Genomic DNA, 22,296 nt, shown 5'->3' on the forward strand with positions numbered 1-22,296 from the left:
TTCACCATCTTTGCAACCCTTCCTTGGAGTCTCTAGCAGCTTCTTATCTCTTATAGTGGGAAGCCCAGAACTGCATACAGTACTCCAGGTGTGACCTCACCAGTGCCAAGCAGAGGAGAAAGATCACCTCCCTCAACCTGCTGGCAATACTTTGACTAATGCACCACAGGATACCGTTCACTGCCTTTGTGGTAACATGTCCTGGTTCTTCACTGCTGCCTCATGTTCAACTTGATGTCCACCGGGACACACAAAAAATCACAGAATGGTTGAGGTTGGAAGGGACCCCTGGAGGTCCTCTTGTCCAACCCCCCTGCTCAAGCAGTGCCATCTACTTGTCAGTGCTGAAGCCCATGCCCTTCATTTACCAGTGCATAGGGATCCTTGGGAAGGTCCTGATTTTTCCATCTCCAAGAGGTAAATCACCCTTGTAGTTTCCATTTGCCTAAACTATCTGAAACGCTGGATGGTTTGCAGTTCTTGGCATATGAACACAACTCAGATGGGCAAGAAGGTTGGCTGGATCTGGTGAATCCTTCTTTGGCTGGGAGTATATGGGATACACATAAACAGTTCTCCAAAGATGCAATTAAATACCTCTAAATATCCCATGAGAATTGCATGCCTGAATTAGTGCTGATGGTCATCCTAAAGGTATCTAAAGACCTTTGCAAACCTCTCCATAATAGGAGGTGTAATGAAATGCATGTAAAATAGCTTAAGGCCATCTTCAGGGGGTTTCTTAAAGACCCCCTGAAATTAAGGCAGATCCATTAAAGGACTGACAAGTATTTCCAGTGAGATCTGACAAGACTGGGGAAGATTTAAGCTTTTTGGTGACTGAAAAGAAAAGGGATAGAGGGACCATTTCAGCCTCAATTGGAATAAAGATGCAAAACTGCACAAAGAAAACTTGATAAAGAATAATCTTAAGAGCCTTGCACAGAGAACATGCTGTGATCTTACACTTCTAATGTCCACAAGCTACGGGTCCTGGGTGTGTTTTAAGCCAGAATGGAACATTTTGATTATTATTTTGACTCTCCAATAACTGAATTTAAGTCAGTACTTCCCAGAATACATGAATACATGTCCCCTATATTCTAAGAAAGAATACTAAAATATATTACAAGGAACTGAGTAAACATCACATTACAATCATCCATCTCAGCAAAATCACTCACTTATGATATTTGAAAACACTGGAACTGTGTGTCTGAGACAGAACTGTTACTTGAAAAGAGCAGGCAAGATTTCAGAGGACAGCTGTAGATATCTGAATAGAAGTTGTAGGCAGACAGCTGCTTGGAATGTAAAAGACACAATTTACCTTGGCTTACCATCCTCCTGAGGTATTTTAAGGCTATGACTGCATGATTATTTAATTTATTATAACAAATGTACTCATGGAAAACGTACACGTGAAAGCAAACTAACACTAAAGGCAGAAGAAACTCATACAAAGGACCGGTGAGGTGAGGACAGACATGATGTTATCAATAAAAAGAGTAGGATTGCAAAAGGGAAAGTTAATTTCTCAATTCTTGGTTCATCTTTTGTGAACATCTACTTATTTCATGAGTAATAATAGCATGTTTATGTCCCTGCTTTATGGGGGCTGTGGACATCCCTGGACTGTGGTGTCAGCCATTGGAATCAGTGGGTCTTTAACCTCCAGCCACTGAGGCTGTGTCCTGAAAACCAGTTACTGCAGCAGGGCCAGTGTGAGAAAGCAGGGCAGAGAGGCCTTGCTGGTGCTCAGGGAATCCATGAATGTGAGTGTGCTTGTGAACCTGGAGAGTGTGGTGTGTGTCCTGCACTAGTGACAGGGAGGGGATGTGGCTGTCCATGCCTGTTCTGTGTGAGTCCTGAGTGTGGGTGCTTCTGGGAGCAGCACCTTGTCTCTGGCCATCTGTGTGACAGGCCATGTCCATGTCCTGTGTGTATCCGTGTGTGTCTGTGCCTGTCTCTGGGACACACGCTTAACTTTGCTACTATTTGACCATGCTAATGGGAAAACTGTAGAGGCATCCCTCAGCCCGAGCAGAGACCCTTGGTCCTGGAGGGCACCATGCTGGGCTCCAGCAGCTGGGCAGCGGCTGTTCCAACTTTCCTTAACGGTTTGTAAGCATGAGACTATTTACTTGTATTCTAATATCTGAATAGGAATAAGAAAATGTACCAAGTGCTTATTAAAAAAAAAAAGATTAACAAAAACGTATTATGAAGATGATCTGTCATTAAAGGCAGGAAGCCCTAGCCATGAATTCATTTGCATGTTGGATTAAGTAATGGCTTAAATACACGTAACGGCTCTGCATGGCAAGGTTTTGGAAGCAGGGGGGGTTACAGGGGTAGCTTCTGTATGAAGTTGCTAGAAGTTTCCCCTATGTCAGATATAGCCAATGCCAGCTGGCTTTAAGACCAACCTGCCCTTGGCCAAGGCTGAGCCAATCAGCGACAGTGTCTTTCGCTTCTGTGATAACGTATTTAAGAGAGTGAAAAAGTTGTTGCGCAGCAGTAATTGCAGTGAGTGAGAGGAGTGAGAATATGTGAGAGAAACATTCTGCAGACACCAAAGTCAGTGAAGAAGGAAGGGGAGAAGATGCTCCGGGTGCCGGAGCAGCCATTCCCCTGAGGCCTGTGGTGAAGACCATGGTGTGGCAGGCTGTCCCCCTGCCGCCCATGGGCAGTGGAGCAGATGACTGCCTACACCCTGTGGAGGGCCCCCATGCTGGAGTAGGTGGATACCTGAAGGAAGCTGTGAAACCATGGGAAGCCTGCACCGGAGCAGCCTTCTGGCAGGACCTGTGGCCCGTGGAGAGAGAAGCCCACATTGGAGCAGGTTTGCTGCTAGTGACCCCATGGGGGGCGCTCACACTGGAGCAGTGGATTTCTGAAGGACTGCACACCATGAAGGAGACCCACATTGGAGCAGTTCATGAAGAACTGAACCCATGGGAAGACTCACGCTGGAGAAGTCACGGAGGACTTTCTCCCATGAGGGGGACCCCACATTGGAGCAGGGGAAACGTGTGAGGAATCCTCCCCCTGAGGAGGAAGGAGCGGCAGAAAACAACAGTGTGATGAACTGACCCCAACTCCCATTCCCTGTTTCCCCTCCCGCTCTGCTTGGGCGGAGGAGGGAGAGAAAATGGGATCAAAGTTAAGGCCAGGGAAGAAGGAAGGGATGGGGGGAAGGTGTTTTAAGATTTGGTTTTATTTCTCATTACTCCTCTCTGAGTGAGTTAATTGGTAATAAATTACATTTTCCTTTAATCGAGTCTGTTTTGCCCATGACGGTAAATGTTGAGTGATTTCCCTGTCCTTATCTCAACCCCACAAGCCTGTTGTTATTTTTTTCCTCTCCCCTGTCCAGTTAAGGAGGGGGAGTGATAGGGTGGCTTTGGTGGGCACCTGGCATTTTGGCCAGGGTCAACCCACCACAATACAACAGATAGGGTGGGATATTTCACTATGCTACAGCCTCAAACTTTTAAGAAAAAACATCAATAATTCCTATTACTTGTATATATATGAGTATATATACACATACATCTGTGGACACTTACAAAGTATGCATAGTTATATAAAACTTTTCAAAAAGCACACCAGGGAGAAATATTCTGTAATAAACACATTAGACTTTTTTTCTTTTCTTCCTTTGAAAAGAAAATACTATACCTTCTTAGGTAGGTTTTGCTGTTTGAGTATTATACAAATACAAGGACTATAAGCACTAACATTCAGAAAATTAAACTCAGTTACTGTACATGGTATATTTTAAATGAAAATGCAACTAAGATGAAGATAAGACGTTTTCTCAACATAGTTACGTACCTCAAATGAATAAACAATGAATGCTGTCAAATGTTTTATATATGTGAAGACAAAGTGATTTGTAGCAATTTCCACAACTTGCAAAATGCCGTGAAACAATCTTGATAGATGTTACTTTTTTTTTTTCTTTTTACTAATTCCCACTAAACTGAAGATGAAGAATATACGTAGATTTTCAAGTTACAGACATTTCAGATGCTTATCTTAAAAAGCAAGAAGAATTACCTAAAAGGAAAACTATAATCTATCTTTATTTTTGACTTTCTCTTCAGTATTTACAATAGATTATCCAGTATTTCTTTCCATATTTAAAAAAATATGCCTATATGAGAATAAAAAATATAAAATTAAGATAAAAAAGGTTTAAGTGAAGTGTGTTGTGAGAAATGTCTTGCTAGAAACTAAAAAAAAAACCCAGAAAAAAAAGGACATCTTTGAAGTTCAACAGAGCAAGAGAGTAACTTCATGTAGCTGTGTTAGATGACATTCCTGTGAAATAATGACATATAAGTAATAAACCACATTTGATAAACCACATTTGTAAAGAAAAAAGTATTACAAATGATTGAAAATCACTAAAGAAAAGGCAAAATATGCAACATGGGAGTTTAAGGAACAATGACTGGACACCTCACAATTTTACACTTCAAAAGATTCATTTTTTAGTACAGCTGTCGTAATATAAAAGATCTTTCTAAAATATCTAAATAATAGTGAAAGGACTTATAACATTGTTTGATACAGACTGATGATGGACCTCACCTATTTACCATCAGAACAGTTTTTGTGATTGTGGTCACAAGATTAACACCACCACATCTGTATTATCAATGTTTCAGTAAATCAACTCTTCCCTCTCTTTATTAGTGACCTGTGTCATTTTTGTGGAAGAGTTTCTTGTGCATGTAATTTTTCTTTTCTTTTTCTCTTTTATTTACTTAAACACGGTGATTCAGTGAATAATGAGCTAGTCCAGGACTTTGATGAACTAAACGAGGACTATTCCAAAATATATACCGGTGATTTTGGATCATAATTACCCTGACACTTTTGTTTTCTTTTGTTTTCTTTTTCTGTAGATTCTTCTTGTGCGCTATTATTTTACCTGCTAAGTAGTGAGAGAGATTACAACACCTCATAAGAGATCATTCAGCATTCTGCCATCAATATAACACTGCTGAATTATTTACACCAAATCTCCTCTTGCTATGCAAGAATATTTTCGTCATAGTAATTTTCCATAGCATTATCTAACATAGACCATATACACAATGTTCTATCACGTGGCTTTTGTTCCGCAGTTGGGATTCCAAGATGGCTGCGAGAAGTCAGTGTTTTACCATTCTTACAAATTGGCGTTATGTCCACTTGCATTTACTCATTTATTTCATTCTAGTCCTTTTTTATATATGCTTTTAGACAGCTATTTTGTACTACTGGACGATTAAATCCTGCTAATCCAAATTACAGAAGTCAGTGTGAGGAAATGGCAGGATAAATTGAATTGAACATTGTCAGAAGCATATACCTCTAATCTCTTAATACATCTCATTCTATTAATGTAAACATAGAGAAAATGTGTTTCTTATATGTGCCCTACAAATTAAATGAATAAATTAAAAAAGGTGTGTGGAAACAGGTTTTATACGTTTAGAAAACTAAAATTACAAAATTATCTAACTTTATTCCTTTTAATTCTATCCAGATAGTACCATACTGCATTAACTTTTAACGTGTCAGGCATAATTCCAGTCACTGACTCCCGAAGTTTAATTATCACCTCTTTTTTAGGTAAAGGAAGATAACTATAGAACAAATTTCAAAACAAACTTGATTTAGCATGCAAGGCTACTTTTTATGTGATGGGCCACATAACCTTCAAATACTTTCATAATACTAGCACTTACTCTTTTATGTGCTAGCTAATGAATTGCTAATTTGCTTAGCTCATCTAGTTCTTATATGTAACTGTTTCATATTTTCAAACACCAAAAGGCATTAAAAATACATCATTGTGAATCACAATCATCCATGTCAGCATTTCAGTGGAAAAAGTTGTGGAAAAAATTAAATTATTACTTATTGAGGACAGACAATACAGTATCAGCATCACCTCACGACCCAAATAGATGTGTGCTTATGAACTCAGTGACTCTTCAAAACACACAACCAGCACTTGGGTCTCCCAAACTGACTTGTGAAAGCAAGACTCATTGGGCATAAAAACTAGTCAAGGACATAGCAGCATCACCAGAAGGATGAGCTGAGCAGATGCAAATCAAGGCCACACGGCTGCAGATCCTGAGTTACTAGGAATACATGTTACATTGGCTGTAACAAAGGCTCCTACTATGCAGTTGCTGCTTTGCCATGCCAGGCCCCCTCTCAAAGCAGTTTTTATCAGCTGTAAACATATATTAGCCCTGGTACTTTTGTTTTCAGTTGCAATTCACATTGACAGAGGGCTGCACCTCTCTCACACTGTGTCCTCTCCTGCTGCTACAGAAATAAACCGCTTCTGCCTGACCTGAATCTGCAAAATAGTTTGTATGTTGATGCTGCAACGGTGCTATGTACGCTCTGTGTTGTCTTCCTAAATATTTCTATATTTTGATTTGCTATATGAACGAGGAACAGATCTGTATAGTAAGCTAGAACAAATACAGCTGGACCTAGATTGGGTTTATGGTCATTTCCACATTTGTCTTAAGTAAGGGGAAATTTGTATTTCAGGTATTTTACAATCCAAAGGCAATGTACAGTTTAGTTTATATTAGAACTAATGTTTCTGAAGGCATATTCTTCAGTCTAAATATGGACATGAAAATGTAAGATACTGTGGAACTGTTAATGAATTTCAAGAAAAAAAAATAATAAAAGCCTTTCTGAGAATATAGGCTTATAACACAGCTAGCTTTTAGTTCAAATATTTTATTTCATTTCATTCAAGAAATCAATGGATTAGACTTCTTATCAGAAATAAAAACACATCATCACAATTCTTATTCCCAACAAATAACAAGAAAATACTTCAAGAAAATTTCCACTCCTACTTTTTTTTCACAAGAAGATGGGTGTAATTTCACTGTCCTTTAGCTGTTGACAAAGTAGCAATTTAGTTTAAGCTACTTGTCTAGGTTTTTTCTCTAGAAGATTGATAAATTTCAGCATTGGAGGAACATGAACCATCCATAATCTTTCAGATAACCACTTAAGGATGGAATACACTAGCATATCAGACTATTGTTTTTCATTGATTAGAAAAGGTATGTACATATTTGACTTACAAATGAAACATAATTTCTAGAAACCTAAACCTAAGGTAAATGAATGTCACTAATTTTTTTTTGTTTAAATTCTTTCTGGAAATTATAATAATTTTGAACAAAGCATGAACTAAAAACTCAGTTTATTTTCTTTAACAGTATTATACATTTCCTTAGATACTAGTAGATTTTCATTGGACCCAAAGTCTTGGCAGCATTTCTTGACTGATTTAGACACCTCCAGCAGAAAGTTATTTTACTATTTTCTAATAAAGAATATGCAAAATACAACTTTTATGAAGTAACAAATATTCTCCAATACCTTTGTTGTTATCCATTCCTCCAACAGCATAAAGTGTCCCAACTGTAGATTTTCTAGGTTTAGTTCTTGGACTTTGCATGAGAGTTCTTCTCTCTGGTAAAAGATGGTATTTCATGGCTTCTAGAATAAGCTTCTGGCATTCTAGGTCATCCTTAAAAAGCGCATGATTTTCTAGGTCAGCCAATATCTGTGAATGACACAATTGTGAATCAAAAATACTAGAAATTCCTAGAAAAGCAATACTATGAAATGAGAGAAAATCACAAAATGGATGTCATAAGCATATCACTTAATTGTAGAATACAGGGGTTTGCAGGGCTATTTTTCTTTGAGGAGGGACAAGAAAGTAAATATTTAGTTGATTTTTTAAAAGACTCTCAGCAACTTTTATATCACTGACTATTCCTTAAAACTACAATCATACTAATCCCTTACTGAAGACACTGAAGAAAATTAAGTATTCTCTTGTAGGCTACAGTCTGACTTAGTTTTAATGGTTTCCAACATAACACTGAAAAGATCCAGAAGGCATCTCTTTGCAAGCATCTTGAATGTGTAGTCATATAACATAACAACATTCTACAGTATTTTATGTAATATTTTCCAGGAACATCACTTATTTCTAAAACCAAATAAAACAAACAAAAAAACCCAACCCTAACAGCAACAAAACCCAAACCAACTAAAAAAAAAAGAATTTGCTTGTGCAAGTTTTGAATCTATGCTTTTGCTCTTTTACTGGCAAAATTAAGGATTAATAATCCAGATAATGGATTATTATTGGCATAAAAACTATAATCGGTAGTTACCAAAACAGATGTTCTATGCACACAGCCGAAAGAATATTCCATATTTCCAAGGAAGAAGGCTACAAGCTGTAAATGTTAAGTGTTTGATTCACTTGCCTGTGCGTACATATCTACTAGATTTTTAGATGATGTAAATCAGCCTATAAATTTTCAAGATCCCATTGGACTAAGCCACCTGCTCTAACCTCATAGATGATCCAGCTTTGAGCAGGAGGTTGGACTAGAGACCTCCTGAGGTCTACTCCCACCTGAATGATTCTGTGATCTCATCAGTGTCAGGCCAGAAGAGTGCAATGTGTATGCAGATTTTGTGCCACGTCTGCCAGACTCATGTAGATCTCAGACACCTGAAGGCATCAGAATTCGATCAAACTCTCAATGTTTATGTTTAGGCAACTGAGTATTACCTCTAGATCCTGATCCCAATATTGTGATGACTCTCAAATTAGAGCAGGTTTTAATTGCATATGGCAGTATATATGTACAGTCTGGTAGATCTCTAGATCTCATAGAACATATATCTGGGAGACTGAATCATTTCAGAAAAGTGGCTGAAGGCCAGGAAGCAGGAGAATTTAGTTCCCAGAGTCTATGAGGAGGTATCTTCCCACAGACGTGCATATACAAATGTAAGCAAACTGCTTCGCAGTTGCCTAAACACAGGCAGCTAGATTCCTTTTAAGGACTCTCACCTATTTCATCTGGACTTCAATGGTAGCTGAAGAACGCATGAATGTCCTTTGTCAATCTGTTAGCCTTTTGCAGGTAATGTATTCTGTGACATCTAAAATATTAATAGCTTGTACATGTAGACAGCAGACTCCTGCTTCTGACTTTAGGAGTCAGTGATGAAATGGATCTATTCAGGCCCAAAGAAAGGCCTTACAACACTGCAGTATCTCAATCGGTGATCCAGAACTCTTATTTCACGTGGTCGATGACCTAACAGACAATAGACCTGCTTATTAAAAGAAGTGAATAGGGAGATTCGTCTAGTCTAGATAAAGTGTTTCCCACTGTGTCCATATTCAATGTCTATGGAACAAATCATAAGACTGTTTTCAAATATCTGTTCATTCCCCTTAATATTCTCTCAGTGTCCAACTTTGAGATCAGGGATGTTCTGAGGTGGATGCCTTTTCCGTGCATTTTTTAATTCTCAGAGGCTTTATCTTCCAACAACTAGTTCAATCTTCCTTTGAACTCATATAAATTTGTTGCATCTATGGTATGTTTTCACAACAAGCTCAGCCTATCAATCATTGCATGTGAGAGATTACCACCCTGTTTGTTTCAAACCTGGCTCCTGTTGCTTCAATTGCTTTCACTCAGTTTGTTTCATTCCTTTCTTTCTGTGCCTCCTAATTCTTCTGTTGAAAGAGAAAATTAGTGAGCCCTGCCACACAAAGTTCCTTATAATATTCTAGACTTCAGTCATTTTCTCCATTAGTTGACAGTTTTTTATACTGAAGAACCTTAGCTTAATTAATCGTTGCTTGTATGAAAAATATTCATATCTTTTATCACCTTTGTTGTCTTTTCCTGAACCTTTCAGTTTTGTTAGGTTCTTTTTGTGAAGGGAATAGAACTGCACACATTATTAAAGATACTCACAAACCATGTACTTTTTTAATTCAATGCTCTGCCTTGTTATCTTTTTCTTTTCTAGGAACTTGCAACTTCTGATTTGGTCATTTTGACTACTATAGATCTTGAAGCTAACTTTTCCAGAAATTTGTATTTCATAGGTGCAAAATTTCACTCCTGAATGGAAGTGGCCAACTGAGAATCTATGATCTTAAATTTGAAGTTAAGCGTTGGTTTCTTTTTTTTTTTTTTTTTTTAAATGCGCTTATCTATTTATTATTATTGTTTGCCCTCCAGGTGCATTATATTAAATTTATCTACATTAAAATCGTAGAAATGCAGTTATTAGGAATTCTGAGTGAGTTAAATGCTACTTACATCTTGTGTATTGAATATTAGAATATCACCTTTAATATATGCACAAAACCTTTGTGGCAAAGCAGAAAGATTACAATGAGAGCAGTAAGATTTGTGCTGTTAATAATCATGGAGTTTTTAGAATGAAAGAGGATTTAATTTGTCATTAGTCTCTAACTTGGGTATTTGTAGTCCATGGGGAAGGAATTTGGTAAAACTTCTCATACCTGGAAAGTTTGATTCAGTTATTAAACTGCAGAGAAAACTTCCTAAGTAGAGGAGAATATGCATTGCAGTGGAAGACTGGTTATTTCATTATTTTCTGTTCTAACACAAACTCCACATATTGTGGCTGAAGAAATTAAATGATTTTTTAAAAAATCTATTTCTATTTAATGAAAGTTAGATGTCTGAATTAGGAAGGCTATGAAGTGTCCTCCATGGGCTAATCATAAGTGAGAAAACTTGTTGATAGTTTGAGTCACACTAGTGTTCAATGAAGTTCTAGGCAAAAATTGATGAAATCCATTTTATGTTATTAAAGCATTAACATCAGTTAGCAAAATTCATAGTTTTAAGCTCTCTGTTGTGCATTGAAAATCTCTGGCACATTTCAGATGACAGTACACATCATATTTGGTTCTGTCCAACTTCCTGGATAACTGGTACTATAAAGTAGTCATATATTGATATCAATTGAATTGAGTTATGAATGAGAAAAACAGGTGGGGAATAAAAAAAAAATGGGAGAGGAAAATAGAAAGTAGAAGGATATACAGAAAAGTACAAAGAGCCCTCACCACAAAGTTCCTTTAGGGGGAAGGAATAAGACTAAAAGTGTGAGAATTTAGCATAGGAAAGCTAGTAACACACAAAGCCCCTAGGTTCATAGCAAAGAGTAGACTTTACATTAGGAAGCATTTCTTTACAGAGAGGTTGGTCAATCACTATAACAGGTTTTCTAGAGAGGTGGCCCCAGCCTGTCAGTGTTTAAGAGGCATTTGGACAATGTACTTAATAATATGCTTTAACCTTTGGTCAGCTCTGAAGTGGTCAGAAAGTTGGACTAGTTGGTCACTGTAGCTCCCTTCCAGCTGAAATAGTCTAGTCTAGTCTAATTCTAATTCTATTCTATCCTACTCTATTACTTTGCAGAGGGAACAGGTAATACAAATGAAACCATGGGATTTATTAATTTGCGCAAGGACTGCATAAATAATAAACTTGCAGATTCTTAAATGTAGTTATCTTAATATTCATGCATTCTTAGAAAGTGAAAGAAAATGCTATAATGAATATAAGCTATACCACAAAGGTACACTTAAGGAGGCTAAACCAAAGATGAAACACGTTTTTTGGGTCATTAAACCTATGGACTAAACACAATAATATTGTTTTATCACTTAAGATACAAGAAAGTTAAAAGAATGAAAATGTGAAAGCAAGAAGACAGCTATGTCCCTTGCTGATAAAGTTTTCAGAAAATGTCACTGAATGTGGTCCAGGTTAATAGTTTCATGTAAATGTTTGCAAATAGATTATGCATCAACCACAAATGAATCCACAATCGTGAAAGCAAAAATAAATGTATGACAGGAAAAGACAGATAAGATAGAAAGGGACTGAAAATGTATGTATTGCTTTATTTTGGGGACTTTAAATATCTTTCAGGATCTTTGAGTAAATTGCTGTCAATGTGCCAAATCTGGATAAGTGTAACCACAAATGAAGGGATGAGGTCTGAAGTTTTTCCTCCCAATCAATAATGAATGGCTCATATGCTTTCTTTCATTTAGGCAGATAAGTTTTCTTTTGAAATTGTCATATCAACTTTCTATGTCTGGTGGGACAAGCACTTTTCTCATCTTACATGGAAAATGAGGTATAGAAGTTCCTCCATATATTTGTTTTCCAAAACTGTATTTGCTATTATTTTCTAATAAAACAACAGTATCTATCATATTCATTTTTATAACTGTGCAAGATTATTGTATTAATGAACTACTAAAACAACTTTGAAAAGCAGCAGCAGAGTAACAAATAATTGACTGGAAAAACAAGAAAAATGTTGATATTGGCTGATACGAATTCAGTCTCAGAAAAATGTTACAGCAAAGATTTGAAATAAAATCTGTTGCTGTTTTAAATTTGTCACAAACTCCCATTCTGGCATCTCCCTAGCATGTATCTTTTAAACTAATTAGTTTCTACTGATCTATATACTCCAAGGCCATATTCCTCTGACCACAGAAATTCTGTAAGAGGGAGCCAATATCATATATATAACTATCCTATATTGAAGGCTTACTCCTCAGAAACACATTCGTCTGTGTCTAGATTTCAGATAATTTTAACAAGAAAAAGCCTTTTTTGGAAAAACAAGATCACTAAACAGTCATTAATATTACAGTCAGCTTAAAACAATGTATACTCACATCTATGAATGCTTTGTGTCTGAAGCGTCAAGATGCTGGATTGCCAAGAGTTTTATTAAAAAAGTATAAGAACAGGCAGAAAAGAAATAGACACGTGCAAAAAACAGCAGAGCCATTTGTGTTCCTTGATGGCAATATTTTTAAAAAGGGTCACTATGCATGGTGAGGTTAATAGCTTGATATAAATGTTCACAAATAAATTGCACATGAAATAAATTATACTTGAAAATCTTCTTAAACTTTGATATTGACTTTTTTTTTTTTTTTTTAACAGGAAAATGGCCAGCTCCCAGTCTGCTATTTTCAATCAAAATGGCAGCCTTTTAAAACTTTATCAGGAAGTACATTAAAATGTATACTACTCTGACTTATTTGTTGAACTGTATTGTGATCTGACATATATTACCTTCAGATATAACCTCATGAATTTTAATATCAAGATTCTATTATCTTCCTCATAGTTGGTGAGTGTTTTCATGCTGACTGTAATGGTATTACATAAAATACAGCATTTCTAGATACTTTTGCATTTAATATTAATGATTTTTTACTGTATTTCTTAATCTAAGTTGAGCACCAAGAAAACCAAGTCTATGGCCGGGGTCCAATTTATTTTCAAATTTGTTTACCTTTCCTAGTGTGTAGAGGAAAATACAATTCACAGGAAAGTATTTAAGTTATTATTTTTAATAACTTTCCAAAGAGTTTATCCTTATAATCTAGGCACCCACAATATCAATGGAAATGCTCAGAAATGTCAGATTATCAAGAAATTAAAAGCAAGACATTTGTATGCTAGATATGATAAGGATTTTTGTGAGTGTATGTGTGTATGTTCTGGTGTTGGTTATTGTGTAATTGAAGTGTGCTAATAAGCAGTGGTATTAAGTATATTTCATAACACAAGGTTAATTTATATTTCATAATATTAAGATTTTAAAACATCTTTTTGTGATTTTTTTTTCCCTTTGAAGTGCTCAGCACACTACTCAGTAGATTAAAAAGCAAAGATCTGAAGACAAATCATGTTCAGGGTTTAGGCACGACGATCTCTTCTCTTGCAAAATGATTTAACGTACATTTAGGACTACTGAACCAAACAGTGTACTCTGTCAATTAATTTAACAGAATACAGGCACAAGAAAGTCAAATTATCAGTTTCCCCTGCACAAATTTGAGGTACTATATTAAGTTACCTATACTTTCTAATGCTCATGGAATTGATGACAAGTGGTTTTTTTATGGCAAGCTTACTCTATCAGTAAGGATTACCACATTTGATGAATCCCTATCAGACAGCTCCTTCTTTATTCTGATGTTCCAACCTGTGCCTAGGCTCTTAAAGCTAATATTTATCTCTATGACACCTTCCAATTGAGTTGCCACATGTTTCGAATAAAGAATAATCAGTAAACACTGTCCTGTCCCAAAATTCTGAGATTTCACACACCAACCACAAATAAAGGCCGAATCTCTTTTGCTTTCCAATTAGAAATCCATCCTAGAAATGAAAAAAAAAAAACAAAACAAAACAAACACTGACATGTATAAATAAAACTTTGAAAGCAGACAGAAACTTGAGTTCATTTCCCTTAAAAAAAAAAACGACCCAAAAAACAACTCAATAGCCAAATAATAAAAATCTTTTTTTGTAGAAAAAATCCCCAACTAACTAACTAAAATATGGGGTAAAACATACTCTTTCAAGGCCTTTTCCCAACTGTGAAGACAAGGGAAAAATAATTTTGAGAAAAATATTAATTCTTCCCTCCTACCCCCTTATTTTAGCACAAGGGCTGACTTGTGGTGAACACTGTATTTCTGAATGTCTTAATGACTAAATCCTATGAGTGAAGGGGAAAAAAAAAAGTTGAAATTAAAGATACTGTTTAGAAGCTAAGTGTCATATAAAGCTAACTGTTTCATGTTGTCTAAATTTCAATAGTCTGCTTCAATGTTTTTCTACTCCACATTTATCTTTCCTTATTACATCAATATAATCAATATATTTTATTAAATCAGGATGCGCTTGATCAGGAAATTCAGTTAATAAGGCTGTTTCTCTGGAAACATTATGTTCAGCTTGCTTTTCCATGGATATGACATACTTTATTAAGAGACATTTGTATCTAAAAATAAATGAAGATTTCTGCATTTTGTAACACATGGAAACGCACAAAGCTGTTGCTTCTCAGAAGACCCATGTCAGTGCTACTTCAGCACAGTTACTTCTAGCATTGCCAGAACTTCTCAGACTAGCAATACCCTGTGAATTTTAGTGACTTTGTGTCATCATGCTTCTCATTTCTCCCAGTTAAAACCCCCATCAAGTCCTTTCTCAGCTGTGCTTCAGATTACATTCAACACAATGCTGCAGAGAGAAGCCTGCTTCAATACAGTGAAGCATATTGAATTTGAGATCTGGAGTGAAAAGTACTCAAGTACTGCCAAAAGGAAAATCAGGTCTAATGAGCACAAAAGGAGTTTGATACTGCTACGGCAGGTGCATCATAGGAATGCATGCACCCTTGCCACTGCCTGCCTTGCTGTCACCCTTGAGTCCCACCTTCCTTGGGGAGCATCTCTACTTTTGCTGCTCCCTGACAGATCTGCCCCAGCCTCTTTTTTATCCCATTGATTTCTAGCTATGATCCAGGTGAGAGTATTAGTGATTTGATTAGTTGATTTGAATGATATTAAGTTAAATCTCATATATTCAACATAAACAATCATATGAGAGATGGGACAGGTCCCATTCTCCCCTGTTGAATGTGTGGCATCTAGGATGAAATTCAGCCACTACTAGGGAAAAAAGAGAATGCCACCTGCCTGGGAAGGAAATAATCACCCTCCCCTCTCCTGCACCCCACTCTTGGAAGACTACACAACAATGGAAGAGCCAGAGAACTGCTTCACAGAACCTTTCATAGTATCCTTATCCTTCTGAAGAGGCATAGAACACACCCTGGTTATTTAGGTAGAGCTTCCTACCTTGTGAAGAGTGTGAGATGTGGCAATATTCACTCAGTCAGGGTGAACTAAACCTCAAACTCCACCACCTTGGTATGTGTCTCAGACACAGTAATTACCCAAAAGGGGACATGAGGAACACCATAGGATACCTACCATTAAAAAGACTTGGATATTTCCTCCAGGACAGGTGTCAAGGCTATAAAACTGAAGAAAATGAGTAAGTGTTCCCTGCATGCCAAAGTAAGATACTAAGCACATGCAAAAAGTTTTTATCTTTTTCAAGTGACAGTTGCTGCCAAAAGGAGCACAGCATCATTCAACACTGTGCTTTATGTGGTCTCTATCTGTCCATGCCTATTTATTGTGGTTTAGAATCTTGAATTATACTCTGAATAGTATTAAATTTCATACCCAAACACGTTAATTCTATTGTAGACAGAAAGCAACTTCCAGTTCTCTAAAAATTATCCCTACATCTAGATGCATTCTCCCTGTAAGAAACCTTAAAAAGTCTGTGCCTCCAGATACTTACGTGTCAGCGTTACGCAGAACACAGGATTAGCTTTATCTTGAGTATTAATAATCATAACAGAAGAACAAAAAGCTTAAAATATTTTAAATGAACTGTGAATAAATGAAATGGGGATTTTTATAGCACATTTTGCTTAACAAATCCCATGAGTCTCTTTCTTGACCCAAAATATCTGAAGCCACTTGACAACCTTGAGTCAGAGAAGCACATTACCATATGAAACAAAAATTGAAGAAGGAATGACCTGAAGTTTGCATATTGAATGGTTTCCCAGAGACATATTTGATTAGCCATCATTCTCCTTTTATGTGTCTTCTTCCATTTACAGATTTGTTATGGATAGCTGTTGTTGATGATCACAGTAATGCAGCTACCAGAAAAGAACAGAGGCTTCTTGAAACCTAAGGTCATGATTGTTCTTTGTACAGACTAAAATGAAAAACAAATAAAGGATTTGTATGAATTCTTGGAAAGTATAAAAATACTGTTTTAAAGCTTTCTTTAGAAAGTGTTCTCAGTCCACTTTTAAAGTCTTATCATGCTTATGCTGCTCTAGCTGTTAGGAAACACTGTGCATCTTTGGACAAAACTCCAATTAGAAGGATTTTTTTATCTGTCTAAAGCTGGTGGTAGAAGTCACTATTCCTTGTCATTGTATTGGTATATGAACGGAAGTATTCCAGCTGCCTGATGTGGTGAAAGGAATAAATTGTTTGACACTTTGTATTTTCTGTCTATAAGACAAGGGCAAGAAATGCCTGTAAATACTATCATAACTGCAGATTCCAATTTACTTCTGATTAAAATTTTATATACCTATGTTAAGAAATATCAGTTAGGCTATTTATGCTCCACTGCAAACATGAAAGAAAAAAAAAAGTCCCCCACAAAGTGCTACTTCTTTTTTACAAGCCAAATAATCTCTGAGCTATTTCCATTGGATACAAACCCTATTGTTATAAAGACTAATTGTTTAATGATGTTTAAACTTCATATCCTTATTTTAAAATTTTTGAACCTATGTGATAAACAAAACAATGAGTTAATTTCATTTTTTTTATTTCATCTTAAGATCTTATTGAAATGCTCCATCTTCAAAAAATTTGTGCAGACTTCTTAGCTGAACATAGGTTCTGCGACTGGCAACTGATGAGCAATTGTCATTTACATTTTTCACAGGTAAATTGATCTTGTAGACAGTATGTTTTTCAGGACAATTCTGCAATGATTATAACAGTTTTTGTATTTCTTTTTCCAAGAATAGCCTGATATCAAACTTAATTATTTCCACTTAAATTAGAGCTTATAGGTAGAAACAACAGTATACTGAGCTAATGTTATTAACAGCATATCAAACCGATCTGCTTCTGTATGAATACATTCGGTCATGCATCAATTAATTCAGGATTCTGCCTGAACAAATATATCCATGTCTTCTCTGGGATTAAAATGATGGTTGATATGAACAAGATCTTTGGTTCAGTCTCCAGGTATTGAATAGACATCAGCCATTATTAAAAAATTAAATGAAATTAATGGCAGATAACTTCAATGCTAATCTTGCTAAGAAGGTTTAAATAAGGAATAATAAGGTTTAAATTAAATTTTGCTTCTGTTATTATAAATCTTGTTAAAAATTAGCTAGAAAAGAAGGAATGCTGTTTTCATGATCTAGGTAATAAAGCACTTCAAATAACTTTATTTTCTAGAAGTGATGGAAGTTTATTATTTTATTTTTTTAATTAAAGACCAAAAATTTTGAGAAATGAAACAGCATACCAAAGATGTTGCCTTTTCACTGGAAGGCATGATACACTTTGCTCAAAGCAACTTGATTTTCCAACGCAGAGTCCAAAATTTTAATCTAATTTAACACATTCCAGATGATTCCCAAACATCATCACATTGTTTTATCCTAAATAATTTTTAGTTAGTGTCACAAAATACAGTAGAAAATTCAAACTGAAAATTCTGAAAAAGAATGTAATATGGACAGAGAAAACCCAGACATAGCACTTACTACTAGGAAGTATGATGTAACAAGCAATTTTGAGTTAACCATTTACCAATTAGTCTTCACAAACAGACATTTTTTTTGAGAAGCCATGTAAGTTTTTCATATATATGGTGATTATTTACCAGGCATTACAAGGAGATTCAATTTAATTATTTGACTCTCTGACATACCCAAGAATGAAAGTGTCCCTGCAAATGCTGTGAGGCTCAAAAAGACCCATGAGTAGGCTTTCAATGATAAGAGATACAATATCAAAAATTATCAAACCTTGTCTTCCTAGTTTCTTTTGTATATCAAAATAAAGTATTTCTCTTTTTTTACAATCTCTTTCCTAGACAAAGCCACACAGCCCTGAAAGCACATATATAATACTCTTTATATTACAAAAAAGAAAGAACTAATAGTGTGGTTTTTTTTTCTTTTCTAAGACAGAAAATATTTTCCATGAAAAAACAGAACATTCAAATTAATAGTTCTGTAGTTTTGGACTGATATCTTCACAATCAAAAACTTTTTAGAAAATGTGGGGGTTTTGTTCTGCAGAAAATATACCTTTATAATTTTTCTTACTTTTATTTCAGCTAAAAATTTACAGCCCATTTTCTGACCAGCTTCTCCAATATTAAACTTCCTTACTGAATAATTTTTGTATGAAGGTGCATACATGCTTGAGAAAGTGGATAAAAGCATCTCAGAATCAAGAATTCTCCAATACTATGGGTTAGTTCCAAAATAAATTTATTCCTTTGTCCAAGGTAAAAATGAAATATAATTATAGAATTAATTACAAAAAAAGTATGGTTTGCTTCTTTCAATTTCATTTCAATTTTTGCTCTTGCAATGTTAAGTGAGTTTCCTGCTTAACATGTATACTTGAAAAGAACAGATTTAGGTAAAAGAGAACTATGACTGTCTTGAAAATGCAAGGTATTCATTTAAATTCCTGCATTAAATGGTTTCCACTAACAATATTACTAACTATTCTCAAGTCAAATGAGCAAGATATTTCAGTCATCAGTAATATTTTCTAATAAGGAAAAATACACGAAAATTTTTTTTATACATACAAAATTAATTATTTGTTAAAAATAGTAAGAGATCAGGAATGAGAACAGCAGCATGATTGCACTGTTTACATGAGAAAAAATATTTTGGGCTATTGATTAAGCATGCATTGTCACCATGTTTAAGAATTATATTCAGAGAACAACAATACAGTAAAAAAACTTTAAAAACTTCGATTAAAATTTAGAATACTGCTTAGGAAAAGACATCAGAAATTATATATTAATTTGAAAATTGGGCCAGTTTTGTAAATAATTCACTTAAGTTTGCATAATAGAAGGTACAACTTCAGGAATCACATAATTGTGATTTTACTATAAATATATTTTACCACTTCTATTAACTTTTATTATTAATTTAACAGACTTTGAAAGGAAAATAAAAATATATTGCAGTCATAAAATTATTTTCCAACATTTTTTATGCTTTGAGGTTATGTTAAGCTATTACCAACCATATCATTCTGTATCCAGATCCTGATTTACAAATAGATTTTAACTGAAGTAGACTAAAACACTTAAACATTCCCTCAATCTCACCTAATGAAGTGGTTGAGTCACCATCCCTTAATATGTTTAAAAGTTGTTTAGATGAGGTGCTTGGAGATACGGTTTAGAGGTGTACTTAGTAGAGTAGGGTTGATAGTTGGACTTGATGATCTCAAAGGTCTTTTCCAACCTGAATGATTCTATGATCCTAAATAGAAAAGTTGTTATCTTTTCTGGACTCCTAAATGTAGAGATCACAAGTCATAAAATGATCAGGCATGGAGCTAAAGTTTAACAGTTTCTAAATCCCATTTAATCCAACTGAACCTTAGCAATGTTATTTAAAGACCTTTTTGCTTTACTAGAAATTGAATGAATTGAGCTAAATCCAACATAATCATCTGCTTTACTCACTTGACTTCTTTTTGTAACTGGGGACCTTAAATTGAAATTTTTGTAAAAAAGCTTATACTTAATTTATCTTTTGGAGTTTTGACTAGTTTTTAGAACAACCATTTCAATATGTTGTCTTAGAAATAAAATAATGAAATATATTTTAATTAGTAATTCCTCTAATTCAGCATGTCTTATTTTGTTTTCTACCATTTTCTTTCAGCTCACTGAAAATTCTGGATGTGTTTGGAATACCTTCTTTCTTATTCATGTATAATAATAGCAGTAAACCCGTTCTAGCTCAGAGACGATTTATATACATTTTTTCTGTAGTAAAACAAATATTCAGTACATAAAATTCGATATCTGTGTTGCTTATGGACTAAATTAATCATAATGTGTGAATTAGTCAAGCCAGCTGTTCAACCATCTCACAAAGAAAGGGACTATACTAAATCCCTCAAATTTCTGTAGTCTCAGAGAAAGGATTTTTTCTCCTCAGCAATAACATGCAGCAGACTTATGGATCTTCACAAAACTCTAGACCAGTCTTTCTTGAAACGTATTGCTAATCATTTCTATTGCAAATAATCTACATTAAGATTTACTCTTGGACACAACAGACTTTCATTTGTCTAAGTCTGTGGCCTGTATATGCATGCAGGTGATGATATGTTGCAAAGAGATCAATCACATGGCAATAATCGATGTTGGAGTGGAATTTTGGAAAGAAATCTAATTGTGTTTTCTGTCTAACAACTGAACTCTGACATCTACTAAGCTGATATGGTGATCACAGTCACTGGCACAAGAAATGCATTCAGTGCTTACTTGATGTGTAATTCCAACTTTTTCCCCACACATTAGAAGTAATTTCATATTCAGAAGAAATTTTAAACAGGCTTTCTACCCTTCAGTTATAATCCTAGGTCCTCTCTATCCCTCTCACATATCACGGTACAAAAATCAAACCAGAACAAAAAGTATATAAGCATAGTTGACGTTTGTTCTCCTTAACAAATCATTAGATTGCCAAAAAGAATATATTAGATAAACCAACAATCTCACACACACACATTCTCTGAGGCTTCAAAATGAAGAAACTGGTTTTTTTTTCCCCACTCTGTTGAATAAACTAAGTTATGGGATTGGAATATTCATTGATAGCATCTGTGGTAAGTAATTAAACTGTGGTGATGAAACCACTTTCACAACATTAACACTTCCCCAAAGCTTATGATTTAATGAGATCATTTATTAAAATCTTCAATATTATTTTCTGTAAGTGGTCCCTTGTTATCTTTTACCACACTGTTCAAACTTTAATTCTAACTTAATTTGTAAATATGCCCACACTTTTTGGCACACATGCTGACTTCTGTTGGACTACTAGTACTACTGGATCTGTCTTTGAAACTGGTAGTAATTTGACCAATTTACTTAGCACCCACATGTGCTAATGACTCAAATGTTATTCAGTTTAGGAAAACGGTAATAGTTTTACTCCCCCCCCGCCCCCCCCTTCTGCTTCTCGTGGTATCTTTTCACAATGATTTTATCAATATATGTATTTTACATAGTGACCAAAATAAGAAGTGCAAAATCTAAGAAACAAGCTTTCTACACACTTAATTATACTAATGCAGAGACTACATTTAACCTCATCATGCTAGGCTCTCTCTCCAGTAAATGAAGAAAAAAAAAAAATCTTTATTGCAAGATAAATCCCTTCTTAAAGTAAATACTTATCCCATATGTTAGATATTTACTTACTAGATATCTAAAGTTGTGAGGTGAATGTCTCCTAGAGTACCTCATATTTTGTCTCTAATCCTTGAGGAAACAAGTAATATCATAATTCTGAGACCTGTGCATATTTTGCAATAGTGTTTAAATACTATATAATAAATTATCGTGGTTTAACACCAGCCAGCAACTAAGCACCACGCAGCCGCTCACTCACACCTCCCCTCCCTTCTTCCCTTTGGGATGAGGAGGAGAATCAGAAAAAAAAAAGTAAAACTCATGGGTTGAGGTAAGAACAGTTTAATAACGTAAATAAAATATAACAATAATAACAGAATTAGAAGGAATATAACAAAAAGAGAAATAAAACCCAAGAAAAGACAAGTGATGCACAATGCAATTGCTCACCACCTGCTGACAAATGCCCAAGCAGCAATCCTCCCTCCCAGCCAACAACACACCCACA

At 35.2% G+C, this 22,296-nt stretch overlaps 1 protein-coding gene across 2 annotated transcripts in view; it reads right to left on the reverse strand.

Moving 5' to 3' along the window:
* Positions 1 to 22,296, reverse strand: part of KLHL1 (kelch like family member 1) — a 258,932-nt gene that overhangs the window by 74,742 nt on the left and 161,894 nt on the right. For both annotated transcript variants that reach the window (XM_086481989.1, XM_086481988.1), the window contains one exon: positions 7,429 to 7,615. In XM_086481989.1, coding sequence (XP_086338115.1) covers positions 7,429 to 7,615 — 187 coding nt within the window. The remainder of the gene's footprint in view (positions 1 to 7,428; positions 7,616 to 22,296) is intronic.

Source organism: Leptosomus discolor, chromosome 1 (genome assembly GCF_034619465.1).
Source record: "Leptosomus discolor isolate bLepDis1 chromosome 1, bLepDis1.hap2, whole genome shotgun sequence".
NCBI lineage: Eukaryota > Metazoa > Chordata > Aves > Leptosomiformes > Leptosomidae > Leptosomus > Leptosomus discolor.